The sequence below is a fragment of the Nyctereutes procyonoides genome, unplaced genomic scaffold, assembly GCF_905146905.1.
Source record: "Nyctereutes procyonoides isolate TBG_1078 unplaced genomic scaffold, NYPRO_anot_genome, whole genome shotgun sequence".
In the NCBI taxonomy this organism is placed as follows: domain Eukaryota; kingdom Metazoa; phylum Chordata; class Mammalia; order Carnivora; family Canidae; genus Nyctereutes; species Nyctereutes procyonoides.
The window spans coordinates 15,287,726-15,310,013 of NW_026575132.1; the positions used below are offsets into that span (position 1 = coordinate 15,287,726).

Below are 22,288 nucleotides of genomic sequence, written 5' to 3' on the forward strand. Positions count from 1 at the left end.
CATGTCAAAGTTCTGATTTTACTGCGGGTTGCCTGAAGAATTGGCTATTAAAGCAAAAAAGTAGGAGGAGGGGAATATCCTCACCTTCTAACATGCATCAAAATAAAAGCCAGGTAGATTTAAACCTTAAATGTCTGAAAAAAGTCAAGCCATGTTGTATGAATGAATGAATGAATCAATCAATCAATCAATCATCAGTTCATGTTACGACAATATAGCTGAAGGGTCATTTGATTTTTTAATGCAGAAAATTTTCCAAGCATAAGACAGAAAGGAAAAGATTAATAATGTTTTCACAGGAATTAAAATGTCTATATAGTAAGTCACATTATACATAAGACTAAAAGGAAATAGCTATGAAGAAAGGTTTCCTACAGCTAAAGTTTTAAAAGTTCAAATACATTAATAAAACAAACTGATGCATCGGTAAAACTGGGCAAAAGAGTAAATACAATTGCCTTCTAAATTAAGAAGAAAGGGACATTAAGGCAACTAAAATATATTTTTCTCATAAAAGTAACAAAATTTAAAATTTGGTGACAATAACAAGTTATAAGTAACAGTAAGAAGCATCAAGAGAGAGAATTACTTGAATTCACTGGGAGTGCAGTTTCGTGTATCTTTTCTAAACAGTATTTTTGCAGTAAGTATGAAGAGTCTTAAAAATGATCCCACTTCTCATTCTCATGATCCCATTTTAAGAAATATACCCTACTGGGGCCGCTGGGTGGCTCAGGTCATGATCCCAGGGTCCTAGGATTGTGTCCCAAGTCAGATCTGTGCTCGGCAGGGAGTCTGCTTCTCCATTCCCCCTCCGCCTCTCCCTTCCACTTATGCACTCTTCTCTCTCTCTCAAATAAATAAATAAAAATCTTAAAATATATATACCCTATTGAAATATTTGGGGTGCCATGTACAAAGAATAATGTACAAGGATTTCAATAGTAAACTTTTAAATTCTAGCAAAAATTGAAAATAACTCAAATATCCAACAACAGAAGAGGTGTTAGGTAAATAATGTTACATCCATTTAAATAAAAACTGCAACAATGTTTTCTGAAGAATTGTAATGGCCATGGAAAATGCTCCCAATATAACTTATTACACTGATACGGAAGTATATAAATAATACATTCCACAGTATGATGTACACTATTTTTAAAACAGGGGAAGGAGTACACCAAAATATTAACATATTAATATTAAAATATTAATGCAGTAAAGACTGCATTTACCACAATGGCCACTGAGTAATGTATAAAATTGTTGAATCACCATATTGTATGCTATATTGCACACCCGAAACTAATATGACTCTGTGTTAATTGTACTGGAATTAAAAGAAAAAATTTAATTAAAAATACTAAAATAGTGGTTATATCACGGTTTGTAGTCATAATATTGTTTTTGCTCTTTGCAAAAACAATTGTTTTTGCTCTTTGCCGGCTTTTCCAAATTTTCTGTAATAAATATATAACACCTTATGATTGGAGATAAAGTTATTTTAAACAATATTTTCTTTGATCACATTAACATCTTGAAAATAGTCCCCACACCACACTGAATCTCACTGAATCCTTACAAACTGGTCCAGATTGACTGCACTGATTCCTTTCCCTTTTGGACTCACCTGATGTTGTGGGTTGCTGTTATCAGTTTGCTGAGCCCGAGATATCCTTGGAGATACTTTTTTGGAAGCCACTGTGGCTGCTGTTTCCACTGGTCTAGTTGGACTTCCATATACTGGTTCTTCGGAGCTACTATACTGAATGGAAATCCTGCTATAAAGCAGAGTTTTATAAGAAATTGTAATAATATTTAATTATCAGGCATGATATTGAGGAAAGTCTTTTTAGAAATTGTTAAATCAGATATTCAATTCGATGTTCAAATGAAAGTAGCATGACTTCCCCCCACCCCCGCCCGTGCTTTTTTCCATCCAACTACTTAGGTGATAGAGAGCAATCAGCCAATAATGGAAATGGGGATTTTATTTCCTGCCCGCCTTCTTGACAATCTAGATATGAGAATGCAAAGAAATTTAGGGATGACTGCATAATATCCCCCAGGTCATCCTGTTCAGGTCAGATACTAAGGGTTCTAAGTGCGAGTGTGTGTTTATTATGTCATATTGGAAAGAACGTAGAATAGAGCAGATTAGTTTAAGGTCAGGCATATTCCATTTTATAGAGTTCCACTCAGTTTCATTCCTCTATTCAAAAACTATTTTATAGCATCGCACCATCTTGAGTTATGGCTGATAAAAGATGAAAAATAAAAGCAGAGAACTCCCTGCTCACAGAGACTTTACATTTCCTGAACAGATGAATATACGATCATTATTGACATAATGCAATTATCTCTGCAGAATGTGATGAGAGCACAGGGAGAGAAGGGATTGTTCTGTGGTACACCTAATTACGTGTTTAAGCAGTGGGGCATGGGAATAACCCATAACTTCTTTGTCACACAACTTTGAGTGATGACATACTCTCTTCTTACCCCATGTGAGATCATTTTGATACCTTTGGGTTGTTCCATACCACTTTCTGTATTTGATGTACAAACATCAAATATATATTGAGTTTGTTTTTGGAAGAAAAATGGCATCAGTTTATACACACTGTTCCGCCCCTTGCTCTTTTCACTAATGCATGATGATAAATGACCTCCAGTATAATAGATAAGTGCTTAAATTTGTTCATTTAAGTGGATTTATGATGTTCTGTTGTATGTCTGGATCATGTGTGTTCCACCATTTTTTCTGCAATTGGATCCTTACATTCTTTCTGGTTTATTGTCCAGCCCTCCAGGGCTATAACCTGTGTTCTTATTTACTATGTTGCTTTTATTCCCACAGGATCATTCCCTTCAGTATTCAAACATGCTGCTATTTTCCCCAAATATTTCCAAAAATAGCATGTTTGAGTACAGAAGGGAATGATCCTATGGGCTACAAGCAACACTACATAGTAAATGTAGTGTTTACTATGTAAACATGTAGTGGATCACACACATGATCCAGGCATACAACAGAACATAAGTCTGCTTAAATAAACAAATTTAAGCACCTACGTATTATACTCGAGGACATTTATCATGGTGCATTAGTGAAAAGAGCAAGGGGCGGAACAGTGTGTATAAAATGATGCAATCTTTCTTCCAAAAACAAACTCAATATATATTTGATGTTTGTATATCAAATACAGAAAGTGGTATGGAACAACCCAAAGGTATCAAAATGATCTCACATGGGGTAAGAAGTAAATGTAATGTTTATACATTACTCAGAGTAGAACACAATAACGAAACATTCTCTTCACTTGAGGCAAACTACCACCTACACCATCCCTTTGCTCCCTCTACTGTAACAAATCCTGGAAAGAATTTTATTCGGTATCTTCAATTCCTTAGCTCCCATTCTTTATTAAACTGCCTCTAGTCTGATTTTTCCTACTACAGCTGTCCTACACTGCTCTTTCTGAGGACAGCAATGATTCACTCATTGCAAAATCCAAAGGCCAATTCTTACTTACCCTCGCCCCAGCATTTGACAGACTAGACCAACGCCCTACTCCTTAAAACACTGTATTTACCTACCTTCCACAATTCCTTATTTCCTTGGTTTTCCTCCCAGATCATTCATCTTTCTCAGTCTCCCCTGTCAGCTCTTCTTCTGCTCTCTAATTCTGCAAGTGGACTGTTGTAGGGCTCAATATGCTCTCCTTCCTTCCCTGTCTACACTCTCCTTGGTGATCTCATACAATCTCATGGCTTGAGAGCCGTTCATACTCGTGCCTGAATGAAGGTTATTTAGCATATGTATTTTCTTATTAAGACACATCATAGCCTTCTTGTGCTTAGGAACAGCAGATAGCATTCAGCACAATGTTTGGGGGGGCAATTTGCAATAGTGAAATCGCCATCAAAAAGCACAAAAAAGTGAAAAGAATATGTTTATGGTATAAGAGCTGAAACAAGAAGGCAGAGTGACTCTCCGTTCAATCAGCTGTGGATCAGCCAATTCAAATTTTTTGCCATTCTGTGCATGTCTGCAAATGACTTGGAAAACATTGCAAGTATTGATTTTAGAGCTATAAATAAATTTTCATGAGTAAGTACATTCATAAATACAGAATCTATGAATAATGAGGGTCAACTATAGTAATTTTTGGAAAATGTACAATTCTTATACAAAGCCTTATCTTTGAGGAATTTGGTATATTTATCCTTTTGTTCAGGTCTTATTTTCTATACTCTTAAATATTATAATTTTTATGTGGCTTTTGTATCTTTTTTGCTAAGCTTTTTTTTTTTTTTTACCCAAGTTTCTCTTTAAAATTATATTTACAGGTACTATAAAGGGGATCTTTTTTTAAAATTTTTTTTATTTATTTATGATAGTCACAGAGAGAGAGAGAGAGGCAGAGACACAGGCAGAGGGAGAAGCAGGCTCCATGCACCGGGAGCCCGACGTGGGATTCGATCCCGGATCTCCAGGATCGCGCCCTGGGCCAAAGGCAGGCGCCAAACCGCTGCGCCACCCAGGGATCCCTATAAAGGGGATCTTAAGAAAATTTCTAGCTGGCTGTTGCTATCATAGTGAAGAGCTATTAATTTGTGCATATGTATTTTATTTCTCATCACTCAAAGCCTATTAATTCTAAAAGTTTTTGCTAGACTTAGTAGAACTTTCTTGGGTATGTATAATGATGTTGACTGCAAATGAAAGTTATTTTGTTTGTTTCACCATTTTAATTTCCTTTTTATTATATTTGCAAGAATTTCCCAAAATATTTAATAACAATGGTGATATTTGGCACCTGACTTTCAGTTAGTTTTTCGTAAGTGAAAATGTTCTCAGTGTAAACCATTATACGTAAAGTGAGTAAATTCACATTATAAGGAGGAGGCTTATTTTCTGAGTTGATGAACGAATTCAGTGTCATCTCTTGGCAAAATCATTAATCCCTTGGAAGATGGTTAATTCAAATGTGTCAACTTAATAGAGATCAGCGATGTGTTTTTGCCTCTTACTACATTGTTAGACACTAATGTACCACATTCATTTCTCCTAGATCAGCCACTAATCAGAATTTCTGAACTCGTTAATATCTAGGTGAAACTGGAAATTATTACATAAGAATTTTACTTTAGGGAACACTCTGTTGTACTCAGGTGGACAGAGTAGAACACATTGACATTTAAAAAACCTTTAGCTTTGCATAGTGCTTGCAATTTTCCTTCCTCCTCTTATCTCCACTGATACTACTCTGGGAGTAGGAAGGACAGGTTATCTCTAGTATCAGGTGAAGAAACTGAGTCACAGAAATATGAAGTGACTTCCCCAAGGCTATACCGCTGACTGAGCACAAAGCTCAATCAAACTTCACTACCTTCTCCCAACACCATGTCATCAATCACTCTTGTGACACTTTCTCATACTCCATTCTAAAAGAATTCATGACCAAACTTATTATCTCATCAATTCCTTCATCATGCATCCATCATCGTATTATTCAGTCCATCAGCCATCATTCAACAAACATTTATTGAGTATTTATCAAATTCAGATGTTGTTATAGATTCTGGAAATACAGCTGGAAACAATAAAAGGTCCTCAACCCCCCGCCGCTGAGCTTACATTATAGAAAACAAACAAAAAGTAAAAGTAAAATATATAGGGTGTCAGGTGCTGATGACATGCTCTGAAGAAAAATAAAGCAAGGGAGGATGATTGGGGGTGCTAGTGTGGGGACAGGGCCTGAATTGTTAAGTGGTCAAGAATGGCCTTATGGATGAGATGGCATTTGAGCAAAGACCTCTGTGGGTCTTTATTATTATTAGTAGTAGTATTAGTATTAATTATTACTTTGAGAGGAGAGAGGGAATGTGTGTGTATGCTTGTGTGCAGGGAGGCAGTGATGGGTAAAAGAAGATGAAGGAGAGAATCTTAAACAGGCTCCACACCAAGCGTGGAGCCCAATGCAGGGCTCGATCCCATGACCTTAAGATCATAACCTAAGCTGAAACCAAGAGTCAGATGCTTAACCAACTGAGCCACCCAGGCACCCCTCTCTGTAGGTCTTTAGGAGGGAGTCTCAAGCCATGCAGTTGGGTGGGCTAGGGTAAAGTAAAGGTTTAATTCTTCAGTGGGGAAGGATCTGGCCTAGTCTTCTGGGGTGGGGGAGAGGAGTGAAGGCTGGAGCACAGACAATGTGGGATTAGGGAGATGAAACCAGAGAGGTATGCAGGGGGGCCCAAAATATGCAGAACTTTTCTAAGTCATTACAACTCTTAGTTTTTAGCTTAAAAACAATGGGAATATAATGGGGGGATTTAAGGCATGGGAGTTTGGGGGAGGTGGGCACAAGAGGAATGCCATCATATTTGTGCTTTTATAACATCAGCCTGGCTTCAGCAGCCAAAGAAATCAAATTAAGAGTAAGTATGGATCTTTTTGTTCTAGCTATGAGAATGTAGGAATTTAAATAAGATTTCAAGTGTTCAATAAATCCAGATGACTAATTGACACATTGTATTGTTCCTTTGTTAGGGAAAGAACTGTCTTCTTGAAGAAGACAGATGAATTGGTACTTGATATCTTTGTTCTTATTTTTAAATTCTTTGTACTATATTAAAGATATGCATCAAGATGATACTTGAATTTTCTTACTTTAAAGATATATTGATAACAGCCTGCAAGGTAAATGTGACACAGGCAAGACATAAAAAACATCTAATTGCAATGTCAACGTATACTTTTTCTTTTAAAGAGCTATACAAACATATTTATATTAGAAAATGACAAAATGGCCATAGAAATAGGGTCTGGGATTGAGGTTGAAATAAGCTGGTGGGTATGTGAGGAAAGATCAGAAATTACAAAAGAAATTAGTAAATGGATACCATTCTGATTTAAATTTTTGATCTCTTCTACTCTCAGTAGATAAAATGGGAGTGAATTAATAATTCTGTTTTTCTTTCCTCCCCCAAAGTTTGATGATCACAAGCCCATAGAAACAGTATCTTCTTTGTTTTAGTTTCTACAATTTTAAATTTTGAAGAAGTGATTACATCAAAATTAGCATCACGAAGACTTTTTAAGAAAAGATTTTATTTTTAAATAATCTCTACACCCAATGTGGCGCTCGAACTCACAACCCCCAAGATCAAGAGTTGTATGCTCCACTGACCAAGCCAGCCAAATATCCCCATCACAAAGACTTCTTTTTTTTTTTTTTTTTTTTTTTTTTTACAAAGACTTTTTAAAGTTGTCTTCAGGTTGATGATCTTTAGGTAAGTGATGGGACCTCCTAAATCAGTGGTGCTTGGTGTGCTTTGGGATAACCCTCTGGAGCACAGTTTGGTATTCTGAATTTTGAGAGTTAACAAAGTTCACAATTTTTGACCCAATGATTTTATTTTAGTAAATTTATCTTAGTAAAATATTAAAACTATAGGAAGATGCTTGTGTAGGGATATTGACTAAAGAATTTCAGGGGACAAATTTTAAAAAATAACCAAAATCTTCAATGATATAAGGGATTGCTTCTATATTATGATGCTCTCGTATAAGGATGAGAGTGAGGCCATTACAAAGCATATTTTGGAGACTAATGACATGGGAAATACTCTCCATTTAGAGAAAGAAAAGAAGAATGAAAAATTGGAACGCTGCATAGTTCCTATTTTGGTAATACTAAAATGTGACTAGCACGCTTCTGTAAGTGATGGGAATCTGAGTGTTTTTCTTCTATTTTTTCAATAAGAATAAAGTATTGATTCTGAATTAGGCTTTCAAAAGCAAACCACCAAAAACTATATATTAAAAAAACTAGGGATATAAAGCAAAGTTATTCAAATACTTTAATATTATAAGCCTTCTGGGTCTAATGCTTTAATTGGAATAATTCTAAATGATAGGATGGGCCATTTGGAAGTATTTTTGCCTCTTGTTCTATTTTAAAATTAAAGATCATTTTTAGAGGGGAAATGCATCTTAAGCCTTCTGCCACCTGTTCGGCAGAGCTGTCACTCACAGAAACTCACCTGGCCTGTGTGTGGTTAGCCAAGTCCTTTGGAGTCACCTGGTCCAGCAGCCACTGCCTTCTTGAAGTTTCTTTTTTCCTACCACGCCCTTGGAGCAGGTTGTTTCTGAGGGTCCTGACGAGAAATTTTGTATTCTCCTTTGCTGACGTCTGCTGGAAGGGCCAACATTAAAAAGGACTCCTATCAGTCTAAATGGGGTCCTTTCCCCCACTTGGATGGACTGGCCACCATGAAAATTTTTGGAACTATTTCACTTCACTTATATGTCCTTAGAAAAATCATCTTCCTTCCTTACTACCTGAATTTCTTCACATCCTACTTGTCCACATAGTGTATGTTTCAAATTAAATACCCCCCAGCTTACATAATAACCCCTCTTCCCGAGAGCAATCCAGTAACATGGGATTCTAAAGCTAGAAGGGCTGCGGAGCAGAGCTAAGTCCAGGGCTGCTAACATTGAGGGTGTGGGTGCTCTTCACAATTGGCAGATCCCTTATAGATTTAGCTCCAGAAAAGAATGCTCACGCATTTAATTCCATATGAAACCTCAGTGGATTCACAGACCGCCTGAAGTTCACCCAGCGACCCCACATTAAGAACTGCTAAAAGGAACAAAGGAACCAGATGCCTTATTAAAAGATTTGCAGCACTTGGAATCTAAAGTGTAATAACAAAGGGACCACACGGTGTCAGTCTAACATCAACGAGCCCTATTCCTCCCCAGGCTTTTAGAAATAGGGAGTGGGTGGGCAACCTCTGGGTTATTTATTTAGTAAATCAGTGCCCGCTGGAATTCTTTGGCAACACTAAGCACTTGACTTTTGTAGACCACTCATGTTAAAGAGAACCAGGGAACGCTGTCCTTGGGGAGGTGAGCCAATCAACATCCCTCACTACTGTGGTGTTTGAGGGGGATACCATCTATGGGGAAACTGATTCACAGGAACTCAGTGATGAGAAGTGAGTGTTCCTTCTGGGAAAATGAAAATGCTCTCTGCTTAAAATTGACCATCCTATTTCTCTTTTTTTTTTTTCAAAAGCTCTGAATTCTCTTGCTGAGTATTTAGAATTTTCTTAAAAAATATTTGAAAGGCAGCTATGAAGTCTTAGTTTTATATTCTTCCAGTCAAAACTCAAAAGAGTGATCTTTCTCTTTCATTTTTCCTAAAGAAAAAATACTGGGAGTTTACTGGGCTCAGGAAAAGACATGTTTAAAAGACAAAAGTGGGTAGACCGGGTGGCTCAGCGGTTTAGCGCCACCTTCGGCCCAGGGTGTCATCCTGGAGACCCCGGATCGAGTCCCATGTCAGGCTCCCTGCATGGAGCCTACTTCTCCCTCTGCCTGTGTCTCTGTCTCTCTCGAATAAATTAAAAAAAAAATCTTAAAAAAAAAAGACAAAAGTTTCTCCGACAGGTACTAGTAACTAGAAACCTGATTTCATCCTTTTTACCAAACCAAAACCTTTTCTTCGAATCTGTACCCATTTCCAGTGCTACTCCTCTCTTATTCTTCAGATATTTTCTGCTATATCATGTGGGACCAGTGGCTTCAGATTGAACGCTGTTTGGCTGCTTCTTGTCCCAAAAGGTTTTATTGAAATCTATGAGGTAGAGAAAGCATATTTATATTGAGAGATATTTATTTAAGGCTGAGTTTGCCACTTCCTTAAGTCTTAAATATTATCTCAAGTGAAAGGAGGAGAATCTGTGGTTTTACTGGAGGGAGAGTTTTTAAGCTGCTGTAGCTGGTACTGATTGGATTCGTGAATCATTGGTACGTGGGGTTAGATGTTACCTGGACGCAGTGCTCAGTCACAGGATGGGCCTTCTGGTGAGACCTGCCGTGAAGCCCAGCAAAGAAGCACGCCTGGCAGATGTCAAAGTTGAGACACTTCAGACAACGGTATCTGCCAATTTCAATGGAAATGTGGCTAATGTCACAACTAGTACGTAAGCAAAGAACATAACATTCAGGTGGAGAATGAGCACCTCCAAACATACAAGAGACGTCTAAGCTATCAAGGAAGTGTAAAATCGCTCCCAAACTTTGTAGGGATATTAAATGACTCTGACATGTTTCTTTACTCAAAGAAATCTTTTGATAGTACTTTTTATAATATGGCATTATAGTAACATAGTTTTATCCAACAAACCATAGTACAGAAGTCTGATTCATGGCCCCACAAATATACCAAGCATTTTATATAGGTAGGGTACAGTGCACAACCTTTTGGATAGACTCCTAAGTCTGTAGCCGCATTTTGTGTGGCAGCACAATGCACTCAAATCTTTTGAATTTAGTTGCCAACCTAAATAAAATAAACTGGGAGATTTTTCAGTAAATTCCAACTTTTGACTTCTCTTGGAAATTCTCAAGATATGATAATACCAGACCTGCATTCCCACATGATATTGGGGAAAATAAAACCTTAGATAAAGAATTTAAAATAAACTTTTGTGATTTTCTAGAAGTCCATCTATAGGAAAGAAATGCAGTAGAGGAGAGGTAGTTCCTCCAGCCAGGGTGTGGGGGAGTGACCCCCACATCCGAGTTTCTTAATACGTCCACATTGCAGTCCTTCTCATATGAACAGCTGCACCCTTAAATCTCCCTTGGTTACGGATGAGGAGGTTATCTGGAGACACCAGGGGAAGGAGGGGTGTCTCATACTACTCAGGGAAAATATGGTGATACCAACGGAGGGCTGGGGAGACCTCATAGTTAGGATTTAATGACTTTTAATGATATTTAAGTGGAATCATACTGTTTGTCTGTTAAAGCTCAGGGATCTATACTTTTTTCCTGCTATTTTTTTTAAAAGATTTTATTCATTTATTCATGAGAGACACACAGAGAGAGAGAGGCAGAGACACAGGTAGAGGGAGAAGCAGGCTCCATGCAGGGAGCCCGACATGGGACCAATCCCAGGACTCCAGGATCATGCCCCGGGCCAAAGGCAGGTGCCCAACTGCTGAGCCATCCAGGATCCCTTTTCCTGCTATTTTAATTCTCTTCTCCAAATGCAGTGTAGGCGGTATAAAATACTGCCTTCTTCATCAATGACAAGAATTGGTGATGGCAAAGTAGCAGCTACTCCTTCTAGACTGGAGATGACACTTCCACTCACCACTGTCCTTCCTGGGCCTACTTCCCACATACAGACCACATGCCTAGCTCCTGTAAAGTTTTCAACCACTGCTTTGAAAGTTACAGAAAAAGAAATATAATAAGATGCATATGCTCTTCAAATTTCATGTCTTGCTGTGGAAAGATGACAGGGAAGCTTGTGGTACTAACTAGCAAAGTTAAGCAATATGTGATTGTGTGCCAAGTCTGAGGCATGGAAGGCAAGTACTGTAGGAGGGAGAGAGGAGGGAGACCCCGGTGGGCTGCTGAAAAGTTTTCATGGTGGAAGTATGCCTTTGGGCTGGAGATCTATGAGGACGAAACCCCAGAGAGAAAGAAGAGTGAGGGAAGGAGATTGGAGCCAAGAAGGAGGGTTTGGAGCACATCAAATCTATCAGACCTGCTGATTATTCTAAGAAACAGAGGAATCAAAGCTTGGAATGCTCCTGAGGCCAGACGGTAGAAGGTCTTCTGACCAAAGCTGTCTGAAGGCAGAGCAAGAGAATGCAAGTTCTTTGAGGTCAACCATCAGCTGCCCTTGTCCATTGCCATGCCTGGGCACCTCGTTCCAATGCAGGGTCTTAACAAATTGTGTCGAGTGGCTAGAATGGTAGCTAATATTTTGGAACAGTCACTGAAGGGCAGGCAGTATACATGGGTTGACACAATCCCCATGAAAGTTTTTTAAGGTAAGGCATTCTTATTATTTTTTCAGATGAAGAAACTGAATTAGTCAGAGTTCAAGTAACTTGTACAAAGTTACACAACTTCCTGGTCAATGGTAAAAGCTGACTTTGACACCAGGGATACCACCTGAGTGGAGAATCAGCTATTTTAATCACTGGAATAGACCAACAGTGCAGGAGGCTTGAGTTTGAATGCACCGTTACTGGGGACCTTGAAGTGGAAACATAAGGTCAGATATTTGGAGGATACTTAGTACCTTGCAGGTTTTCAATGACCTGAATGAAGTTAAATGAATGACTTAGGTTATTCACAAGGAAAACGAGACTGGTAAATCCTGCCCTCTTGGCTTTGCAAAGTTTTACAGTGTTTTGAAAATTATTCAACATGCATAATTGGGAAGACAATTACTCTTTGCATGAAATGCATAACAATATTTTATTTTTATTTTATTTAAAGATTTTATTTATTTATTCATAGAGACACAGAGAGAGAGAGAGAGAGGCAGAGACACAGGCAGAGGGAGAAGCAGGCTCTGTGCAGGGACCCCGATGTGGGGCTCGATCCCGGTTCTCCAGGATCACACCCCAGGCTGCAGGCAGCGCCAAACTGCTGTGCCACCAGGGCTGCCCACATAACAATATTTTAAATAAGGATTATTTATAAGTACTGGCTACATTATCCAGCATTACCATATGGTTGCAGTTGATTCATCTAGGACAATACACTGACCCCTAACCTTGCATTAATTCCTTTATGCTCAGAAACTAGCTACAGGTATGAGGAAAGGTATACTGTGAATAATGAGATTGGTCTGTTGATGTCTTTACCAAGAAAGAATGAAGTTGTTTTTTTTTTTTTTTTCCCAATCTCACCTCAACTTTCCATGGTTATTACAGAGCGTAAATGTGACATGTCCTGCTAAAATATAACACCGGCTTAGGAACAATCTCTGGTCTTTGTACTTTCTCTTACTTTAGAAGGTTAAGCCTTTGCCTTATTCCTGTTACCTCTAGGTCTTCAAACACTTCTGCTCTAAAATGACTTTATTAATCTCACTAAAACTTAAAGCCTTGAGGCTATTGCTGGAGTTTATGAGAGCCAAAAACACAAGTTTAAGGTTAGGACTCTAATAAATTCTAACAATTTCTAATAGACTCAGAAGGTTACAGCTAAAAGAAGCCTAGCACTCCATGGGACCCAGCCTTCCTTATTTTACTTACAAGAAACCAAGGTCCAGAGAGGTTAATGGCCTTGCGCAGGTCACCCAGCTATCTGCATATCTGAGAACCTACATTGCCTTGGAGGAAAGAGGTTTTGCTTGGAGGCATTGCTAAGAGGAAGGTGAATTTCATTCTCAGTAGAAAGGGATGTAATCTGAAACTTAAAGAATGGCACTTCTTGCCCTTGCCTTGGTGTGACTGGAGTCATTCAAACTCTTTGAGACCCCTTTATAAAATAGGAATAATAATATCTGTTTTATGTTATACATGATCATTTTGAAAAAACATTTCAACGTGAAAGTTGTGTTTTGTATGATTGCAAAGTGAATTCTGTACCTGGTCCAGTGCATGACATGTAGTAACTACTTAATGAATTACTTGTTTACTGGGTAAATGATTATAATATGCATATAGCATGATAAATCATGTTTATGTTCCTCCACTGTTCAATATAAAAAGAGTTTATTTTTCATCATAGTGTGGAGATTTCTTTGGTTCGGTCTGTTTGGTTTCCAATGGTCCTTCCCATTTATATGTTATATTGTTTAAAGTATAGTTATTTGCAAAGAGGCTTTCATGAGTGAAATTTCACCATGTCCTCAGAATTCTCTGCAAACCCAGTTCATTTTCTTGGCAAAATTAAAATAAGATTTTCAGCTTATTACTGGATCTAGCAGACATATTTTATATCCACGGGGAGCATGTTTACCATCTGGGCTAGTTAAGATATGGAAGCACAGGATGTGAAGAGGAACAGAGTCCCTAAGTGTTCACTCTGGCCCCTTCTGGGCACCGCTTTCTTTGACTTGTTTTTAGCAGTTTCGGTCTACCTTCAGCCTCTACCTGCACTCATTCACCTTGATAATGGCGTCCCTGTGCTTGGCTTAGACCTGCTGGTTTCCTTCTTTCCTCCCTAAGTCTTTAATGACTACAATTTCACTTCCTTATTGTTTTATTTATGAGAGACCAACAACACCTTTTCCTAAGATGAGGTTCTGACCATCATCCTCAAAGCTATGGAAACATCTGAATCTCCCACCTCCAAACCCAGCTTCTGAATCTACCCTTTCCTCTGGGCAGAGTGAATATCTGGTATGAGCTGCTCCCACAAAACCTGATTATTCGTTTGGATCCTGAGACCTTGTTCCAAGTTGTCTACACTGGGAGGCAGCATAACATCATGGTTGCAAAGCAGGGAGTCGTGATTCAGACTGCCCGCATCTACTTGCTAACCATGTGCAAGTTATTTCGCTTCTCTTAAGCAAGTTATTTAGCTTCTCTGCAAATAATACCACCTTTTATAGAGGTTATAACAAGTCCGTAAATGAAATTATCCATGTGAACCATTCAGCCTACTACTTAACGCTAAATAAACTATTATTATTACTGCCATTCCCTTATGAATGATTCTAAAATATCTAAAAGGTCTGTTTGCAAAAACAGCAAAAACATTTTCCATGAAAATGTTGCATGAAGCAAAAACATGTTCCTCGTAGAGGCATAAAAATGTCTATTGATCAGACCACATGTCACCAGAAGAATTTAATATTCCATTAATTGTAGAAGATAAAATATAACTCATTGTCCACCAAGATCCCTCATGCAGAAAATTATTGACCCCAAAATATCAACTGAGTTCCAAGTGTGTGAGAAGGACCTGGAGAGATGCAGCTCCACCCCCAGACCCATTTGGAGAACGACTCTCCATGAAATATTGATGAGTGACTGTACCTCAGTCCTGTGATTGGAAAGTTCCTGCAGATTCTACACCGAACAGGGTGAGTGATCATTTCAGTGGCAGATAACCGGTAGCAGGTTGGGAGCCACAGGAGGATGGGAGGCTCAGATTGTAGCCAAGACAAGAATTTTTCTTCTTTGATTGTTGAGCTTAACACCTGAAAAACAATGTGTTTTTTAGGCATGACTTTGGTCTCTGGTGTAGATGAAAATGTATTTTCATCTTCTTTTCTGGCTGTTTCTGCCAAAGAAGTTTATCACATGGAAAGTCAGAGGCAAGTCTGTATCTTAGATTAGGTTGTCTGGGATGCTGTGCAGAGTAACAGTTCCCTAATTTGAACTGGTCAGCATATGTGTCTGCCCCAACTCCTGGGGACATTCATGTGGCACTCACCCCTTGGAAACAGCTGCGGGTAGCACTTTCCACAGAGCACAGAGCGCGACTTTCCCCCACGACAGTTGGGATCTACAAGAGGCAGGAAACCCCCTGTCAGTCGTGAGAAGCTGGAGAAATATGTGACCCCTGGAATCAGCACACCTGAGTAGTGGCACTTGCAGCCATGGAGTCACAAGTACTTGGTGTCTGAGACGGGATGAACTGCCGCCATCCAAGCAGACAAGAAATATATGGGTTTAGTGCAATGCCTGAATGGGGACAGTCGCTGAACAAGTGGAAAAGAAGTGGGGCTGTAAGGAAGGGGGTGGCTGAGAAGAGTCTAGCCATCATGGCAGTATGGGGACAGTTTCCATCGTTTCACTCCTTATGATCCCAGCAATATTATTTTCACCCTGCTTTGCCCTCACTTATGAACTACATATAACAATAATATTATGCTTATGTTCAGAGCACTTTTAAGAAAAACCTTTCTGAACACTTTCATATCATCTCATTTTAACAAACACCAATTTCTGAGCTGTCATCATTATCCCTGTTTAAAACAAGGGGCGCTTGAGATTTAACATTTTGCTCTGGGCAAAAATAAAAAGTAATTTAGCTGCAGAATTGAGATCTCACTTCAAGACTGCTTACTCTGTTGAGGGGGGCTCACAAAGCTTTGTCCTTTTGACACATGTTGTAAGTATTGTGATGGCTCACGCGATGGTTTCCACCTTTCAATCACTGTCACCAAAGGAGTTTCACTCAGGGACTAAGATCCCCTTGTGACTGCCAAGATGGCCAGGAACTTGGCTCTGACATTATCTAGATGCACAGATACGTGTACCTGTCACCTCCATTTATGCCCATGTGGTCACGAGTCCTAATTTCACGTCTGATGTCTTGTACAGCACAGGCTGTCAGGAGGCATTGCCTGCAAGCTCAAAAGTAATTTTGAAGACCCCCCTGCTGAGTCCATCAACTCGAATAAACATTCTTCTAATCAGGAAAGTGGCACTTAGAACCACTTTGCTGACAATTAGCCAGACAGGAGTCAACAAACATTTGCGTAATAGTGACAAGACAGCTGTACTTTAAATTGATAATAACCTAGTCACCAGCTGAACATAAGTAACTACTCCCTATGTCATTTGTCCTTCGTCTGAAAAACTAATTCATTTCCCATACTTTGGCCTGTGAGTGTTGATGAACTAACTGAATACTTAGTTAGAGGGTGTTCTTGAGCCCTTGGAAAGGGGGTTAACCTCATGTAAAATAAGGGAAGGGGATCAGGTGGGGTTGACTTGCTAACTCTGCAATTCTGATATTACTGGTAAGAAAACTCACTTCTGTAGTGGGTTTTAACCTCCATTTTGGCTTTAAGTATGTGCACAAAGATTTTGTGGATTAATTGCCCATTTGACTAATTTCTTGCAGGTGTGCTCTGGAAGATTGCGTGTGGCTAGATGGCATGCCAGCACAGGCAAGAAAGCCACTTGTAGTGATAATTTTGATTCTTTGGGGAGTGGTTTGAATCACACAGTGGGGCCTGGAATTTTCTATGGGAATCCATCTCTGAGTTCTTAATGGAAGTCAATGGGATGATAATTTGCTATGCAAATTTCCACCATCCTAAGAATTTTCTCAGGCGTGTACTAATGCATGGGTGGGAGACAGCATTTCTAGAGCTGCCATTTCAGCAGCCCATTGACCTCAGTTGAGCCTGGAACAAGGGCAGATTTGTAGGGCTTGTTGGATGGGGTGCTAGTCTGGGGCTACAGTAGTTAGTAAGCACAAGGAGAAGGAACATGCCCCCCAGACTACCCATTTTCATAATATTCACCTAAGCCCTCCAGTCTTATAAGTCTGACTGCATAAATGGGTGGACAGACTTTTCCACTCTCTCTGGCTCTCCACCAGTTTGAGTCTTAAGACGTGAGGAATGCTGGGGTAGTATCTCTGCTATGGCAGATATGCCTGAGAGTCACCAGAAAGCTGGCAACGGGATTTATTTGCTGCCACCACCACCAGAACAGCTCTGAAGTAACTATACCTGATGTTTAACTTTCCAAATTTTTAAAAAATCATCACTCCATTTAAAAAATATGAACATATTGAATGTTATTTGGGATTTCTAGAATAAATAAAATTATAATTTTAATATATATATAATTTTATGTTCTTATTGATCATAATAATTAATAATATTAATTTCAAATCAAAGCACAGGTAATTTTGGACAGGTTTTTCTTTCTCTCTCTCTCTTTTAAAGACTTATTTATTTACTTATTTTGGAGAGAGAGAAAGAGAGAGCAAGTGCAGGGGAACAGGACAGAGGGAAAAGGAGAGAGTAAGAATCTCAAGCAGACTCTCTGCTGAGTGTGGAACCTGACTTGGGGTTCAATTTCATGACCCTGAGATCATGACCTGAGCTGAAATCAAGAGTCAGATGCTTAGACTGAGTTATCCAGGTGCCCCTGGATAGGTTTTTCTAAACTATACTCTGTGTCCTAGAGTTCTGATAATCTTCCTCTTTACCCACCCCTTCATGACTATCTTCAGCTCAGAATTCTTGGTCCTGAAGAGTACCAGAATATGCCACGCCCAAATGTGCCTCTTTGGCATATGGATTATTTTAAGCTAACAGCTAATGAAAACCAGCAGATGCGGGAAAATCTCAAAAAGTAGGATACAAGTTTTCCTTTTCAAGAAAATGTACACTTATGAGGGAAATTTACATTTTCCAAAGGTATCTCTCTCTCCCTACCAGGAAGAGGAGGACTCTTAACAACTCTTATTAATGGAGAAGGTACCAACTTAAATCCTCACAACAAACTTTACTAAACAACCCATGTTCACCATAGTTTTCCTGGTCACCTTCTCATCACTTTCCTTCCCCATCGGGAAGTCCAGAACCCCTTTCCCTTTCTTTAATTTAGACTGTATTTAAGCCTGAGTTTTAGTCAGCCCTTTGAGTTACTCATCATTGGGTGCTCCGATGTGTATGTGCCATCTACATGTTAATTAATTTTTGTTTGTTCTCCTCTTGTTAATCTGTCTTTTGTCAGTCTAATTGACAGGGTCCCAGCCAGAGAACCTTACAATGAACAGAAGAAAAGATTACTCTTTTCCTCCTTATAACCTAGACCCAGGAGAAAAATGACAGAAAGTTATAGCTTCACAGCACAGAAAATCTAGTGTGGGGATTTTACTCTGAAGAACAGCAGAGGGCAGCCCGGGTGGCTCAGTGGTTTAACGCCACCTTTGGCCTCAAGCGTGATCCTGGAGACCCAGAATCGAGTCCCACATTGGGCTCCCTGCATGGAGCCTGCTTCTCCCTCTGCCTGTGTCTCTGCCTCTCTCTCTCCCTCTCTCTCTGTGTCTCTCACGAATTAAAAAGAAAAAAAAATCTTAAGAAAAAAAAAAGAACAGCAGAGACATCTCTGAAGCAGGGGTAAAGGTATACTGGGACAGCAACCCCTTCTACATAAGACAAACTGGAGTGTGCTTCACCCATATGTAGTTCTTGCTCAGATACATCGTTTAATGTCATTGTAACATTTAAGTAATGTATTTACTTTAAGGAGGCTAAATTCAAGTATAAAAACAATATTAAATTTGTACATTCTTAAAGCATAGGAAATGATGAAAATCTTAACTATTTGAGTCTTCAGCACTGCATTTAATTTATTCGTTCATTAAGGTTTGGTCGAAGGTCTTACTACACACTTTTTAAGCCCTTGGAGACATAAACATGAGTGCAATATAGTCTTTCCCCTTGAGAAGTAGTCTAGTGTTGAAGGCATATATCTGATAATAATGGTAACAAAATTCAACAAGTGCTCTAACAAAGCTATGCATAGGGATTTAAAGAGCTCTTGGTGACAAGGTGACTAATAATCTGAATGACTTGAAAGATGGACAGTATTTGCCAGGTTATTGGCAGTGGTGCTGCTGATAGATGGAACTGTAGGTCAGCTGCGGAGAACTTGGCACATGTTGGTCAGAGCAAAGATTTTGATATATAGGAGTGAAATTGGCATAAAATGCAAGGAAAAATTAAACACTATGGAATAAGCAAAAGAAACCACTAGAGATCTTTTCAATGGTGATACCTGACCATATAGAGATATACATCATTGCCTTTGGCTAAGCTATTTTACAATTCTGCAAGATAATTAAAGTTAACTTGTAGAAAATGGATTGAAATGTAAATAATTCTCTTCTGTAGACATGCAAATAAATTTCAGCCTGTTTGAGGACCCACCACCAATTTTCCCCAAAAGTCAGTCTTTCATCCACCTTGCAAGTTCATTTTAATATTCCTTATCTAACAGTTTGCTCATTCTTTGGTTATTTCTTTCTTTTTTTTTTTTAAGATTTTATTTATTTATTCATGAGAGACACACACACACACACAGAGAGAGAGAGAGAGAGAGAGGCAGAGACATAGGCAGAGAGAGAAGCAGGCTACACGCAGGGAGCCTGATGTGGGACTGGATTCCGGGTCTCCAGGATCACTCCCTGGGCCAAAGGCAGGCACTCAATTGCTGAGCCACCCAGGCGTCCCTGGTTATTTCTTTCAACTAGTTGCAACACCTTACTGATACCCTCTTTCAATTAATAAATTAAATACACATTTGGACTCATGTTCATCTTATATTCCTATAAAAATTATGATTTTACATCTTTTTGAAAAGATAAGGATTGGGTCATATCATGAAAGCTTTTCATATGTTGCTAAGGAATTTAGATTTTGTTCTATAGACATGCATGGCCAATGATGAATTTTGGGCATGAGGCTGACATTTACATTTTGGAAAAGTCACTGACTACAGCATGGGGGCAAAGTTGGAGGGAGGAGAAGCTTGATTTAGGAAGTGATTGTAAGAGCTCAGACCTATGCTCCGGTAACAGCAAGTGGCTAGAGAGGGGAGGAATGACATGGAGAACTGTATTAAGGGAGAACTGACACTCTAAAAATCAGATTCATAACAAAGGTGGCTAATATAATGGAACAAATCGAAAATTCTTAAGTATTAGAGATTTACCTGCTGTAGATCTGTTAGTAGGTTTCTCAAAGTGCTTCGAGTCATGCGTGCCCCAGAATCATAACCTCCCCTGTTATTTTCTGCATAGAGCTGAAAAAGAGCTAGACATACAAAGCGGAAAAGAAATCTTTAAACTGAATACATGCAATATGTCTTGGAAGAATATGTGCCTTGAATTCTAAACAGTTTATTTGTAGGTATGAAGGGAAAAGGAAGAGAAAGTTACATTTCTTGCTAGTATGTAGGCTTCCCAAATGAGGTGATTTGATAACTAATGAAAACCAATTCACATTTCAACCTCTTGGTAATTCAGCACATCAGTGAGGAAGACCACAAGGTTGGTAAATGGCATTGTGAGGAGAGTCCCAGTCTTTAAAGGAATAATAACTACTTGTGTGTCTGAATTAATTCCCACACAAATAAAGAGCAAGGGTGACCAAGTTATGAATAATTCGAAAGCAGAGATCCACATTTTGAAAACTTCCGTCATGCTGAGTACATATCAAACAAGAGCCATGTGGCAGGGGAATAAGAATGAGTGAAGAAGATAGTGCATTGGAGATTTGGAGGTCACCGCACTTGATACACTCAAACTGCTCCGCGTGTTACCTCTGTATTTTGTAAGAGGGCTGTCCCCGGACAGAGCAATCAGGGCAGCAGCTGCAGGTGCAAGCTTGAGCAAACCCGTTCCTGTGCTACACGGCCACAAAACACAGAGACAAGAATGGGAAAGGCAGGGTGATTCTGGGTGAAGTGCTTTATAAAAACTATGTTAGTGAATACTTCTGACATCATTTTCCAAGGTCACGCTTTTCTTTATTATTATTGTTTTTCAAGTTCACGTTTTTCCATGGCCTGTTTTCCTATAACTAGATTTAGACAGATGACAAGTTGAATTAAAATATTTCATCATTCATTCATTCATTCATTCATGTGCCCAACAAATATTTACTGGGGGCCTCCTCTGTGTTAAGCACTGCACTGGGCCCTAGGGAAAGAGAGATGCATCTTGTCTTCCTGGAGCAAGCAGGGTCACTTCCTGAGGATGCACACATCTGGAAACCAAAGAAAGATACAAGCACAAAAGGAAGGCAAAAAGAGCAAACATCTGTATAAAAGATCCACCAGGTCACAGGCCCTTACTTAGAGCCTAATCATCCTTTGCTCACTGGCTGGGTAGATCCAAACCCGCAAAACAATGTGTCAAAGGCAAGAGGATTGTTAGAGGCAGGCATTGATATTAGAAATGATAGTCAAAAGCTTAATATTATAGGGGTTTTTTTTGCAAAAAAAAATGTTTTCTGTGGGGGGAAGTGCTGGGGGACAGGAAGAGAGAGAATCTTATTACAGACTACACGCCCAGTAATAACAACCTCATGACCTTGAGATCCTGACCTGAGCTGAAATCAAGTTTAACCGACTGAGCCCCTCAGGTGCCCCTTCAAAAGTGTGATGCTTAAGGAGTCTGAAATAATGAAAAAAAAGCTTGAGAACATATTTATATATTATTTGTGCAATAAAAAAATAATAAACTAGAAAAGGAAACACTGTAGAAATTTGCCAGATGGCTAAACTGTGCTTGCCTCTGAGAGTCAGGATTTGGGGTGACATTTCTTCTTTACTCTTTCCTGCACTTTTCAAATGTCTTGTATTTACTACGGTTTTTAAAAAACTCCATTCTAAAAGATGAAGCCTACTGAGTCAAAGGCACATTAGGTAAACAGAATGAAAAGGGATAAAGGAATGGTAGACCCCAGAGCAAGGGAAACACGCAGACATGCACACATCATTTACTCCATGGCATGCATAACCAAACTTCTGACGTGGTCTAAATTGGCTTACGGGTGCAGTGGACTGAATGTTTGGATCCTCCTGAAACTCCTATGTCGAAATTCTCACCAACAAGGTGATTAAACTTGGGGGATGATTAGGTCATGAGATGGCGCCCTCGTGAACTGTGTTAGTGCTCTTATAGGAGAGAACTCCGAGAACTCCCTTACCCCTTCCACCACATGAAGACACAACAACGAGGAGAAGA

The 22,288-nt window shown here is 39.2% G+C and overlaps 1 protein-coding gene across 1 annotated transcript in view; it reads right to left on the reverse strand.

The window, feature by feature from the left end:
- The window catches only part of DYTN (dystrotelin), a 49,802-nt gene that overhangs the window by 18,937 nt on the left and 8,577 nt on the right, over positions 1-22,288 (reverse strand). Inside the window, exons 4-9 of the mRNA XM_055345072.1 lie at positions 20,860-20,945; positions 20,251-20,351; positions 15,218-15,289; positions 14,818-14,981; positions 9,848-9,959; positions 8,053-8,201 (exon numbers count right to left, since the gene is read on the reverse strand). Coding sequence (XP_055201047.1) covers positions 8,053-8,201; positions 9,848-9,959; positions 14,818-14,981; positions 15,218-15,289; positions 20,251-20,351; positions 20,860-20,945 — 684 coding nt within the window. The remainder of the gene's footprint in view (positions 1-8,052; positions 8,202-9,847; positions 9,960-14,817; positions 14,982-15,217; positions 15,290-20,250; positions 20,352-20,859; positions 20,946-22,288) is intronic.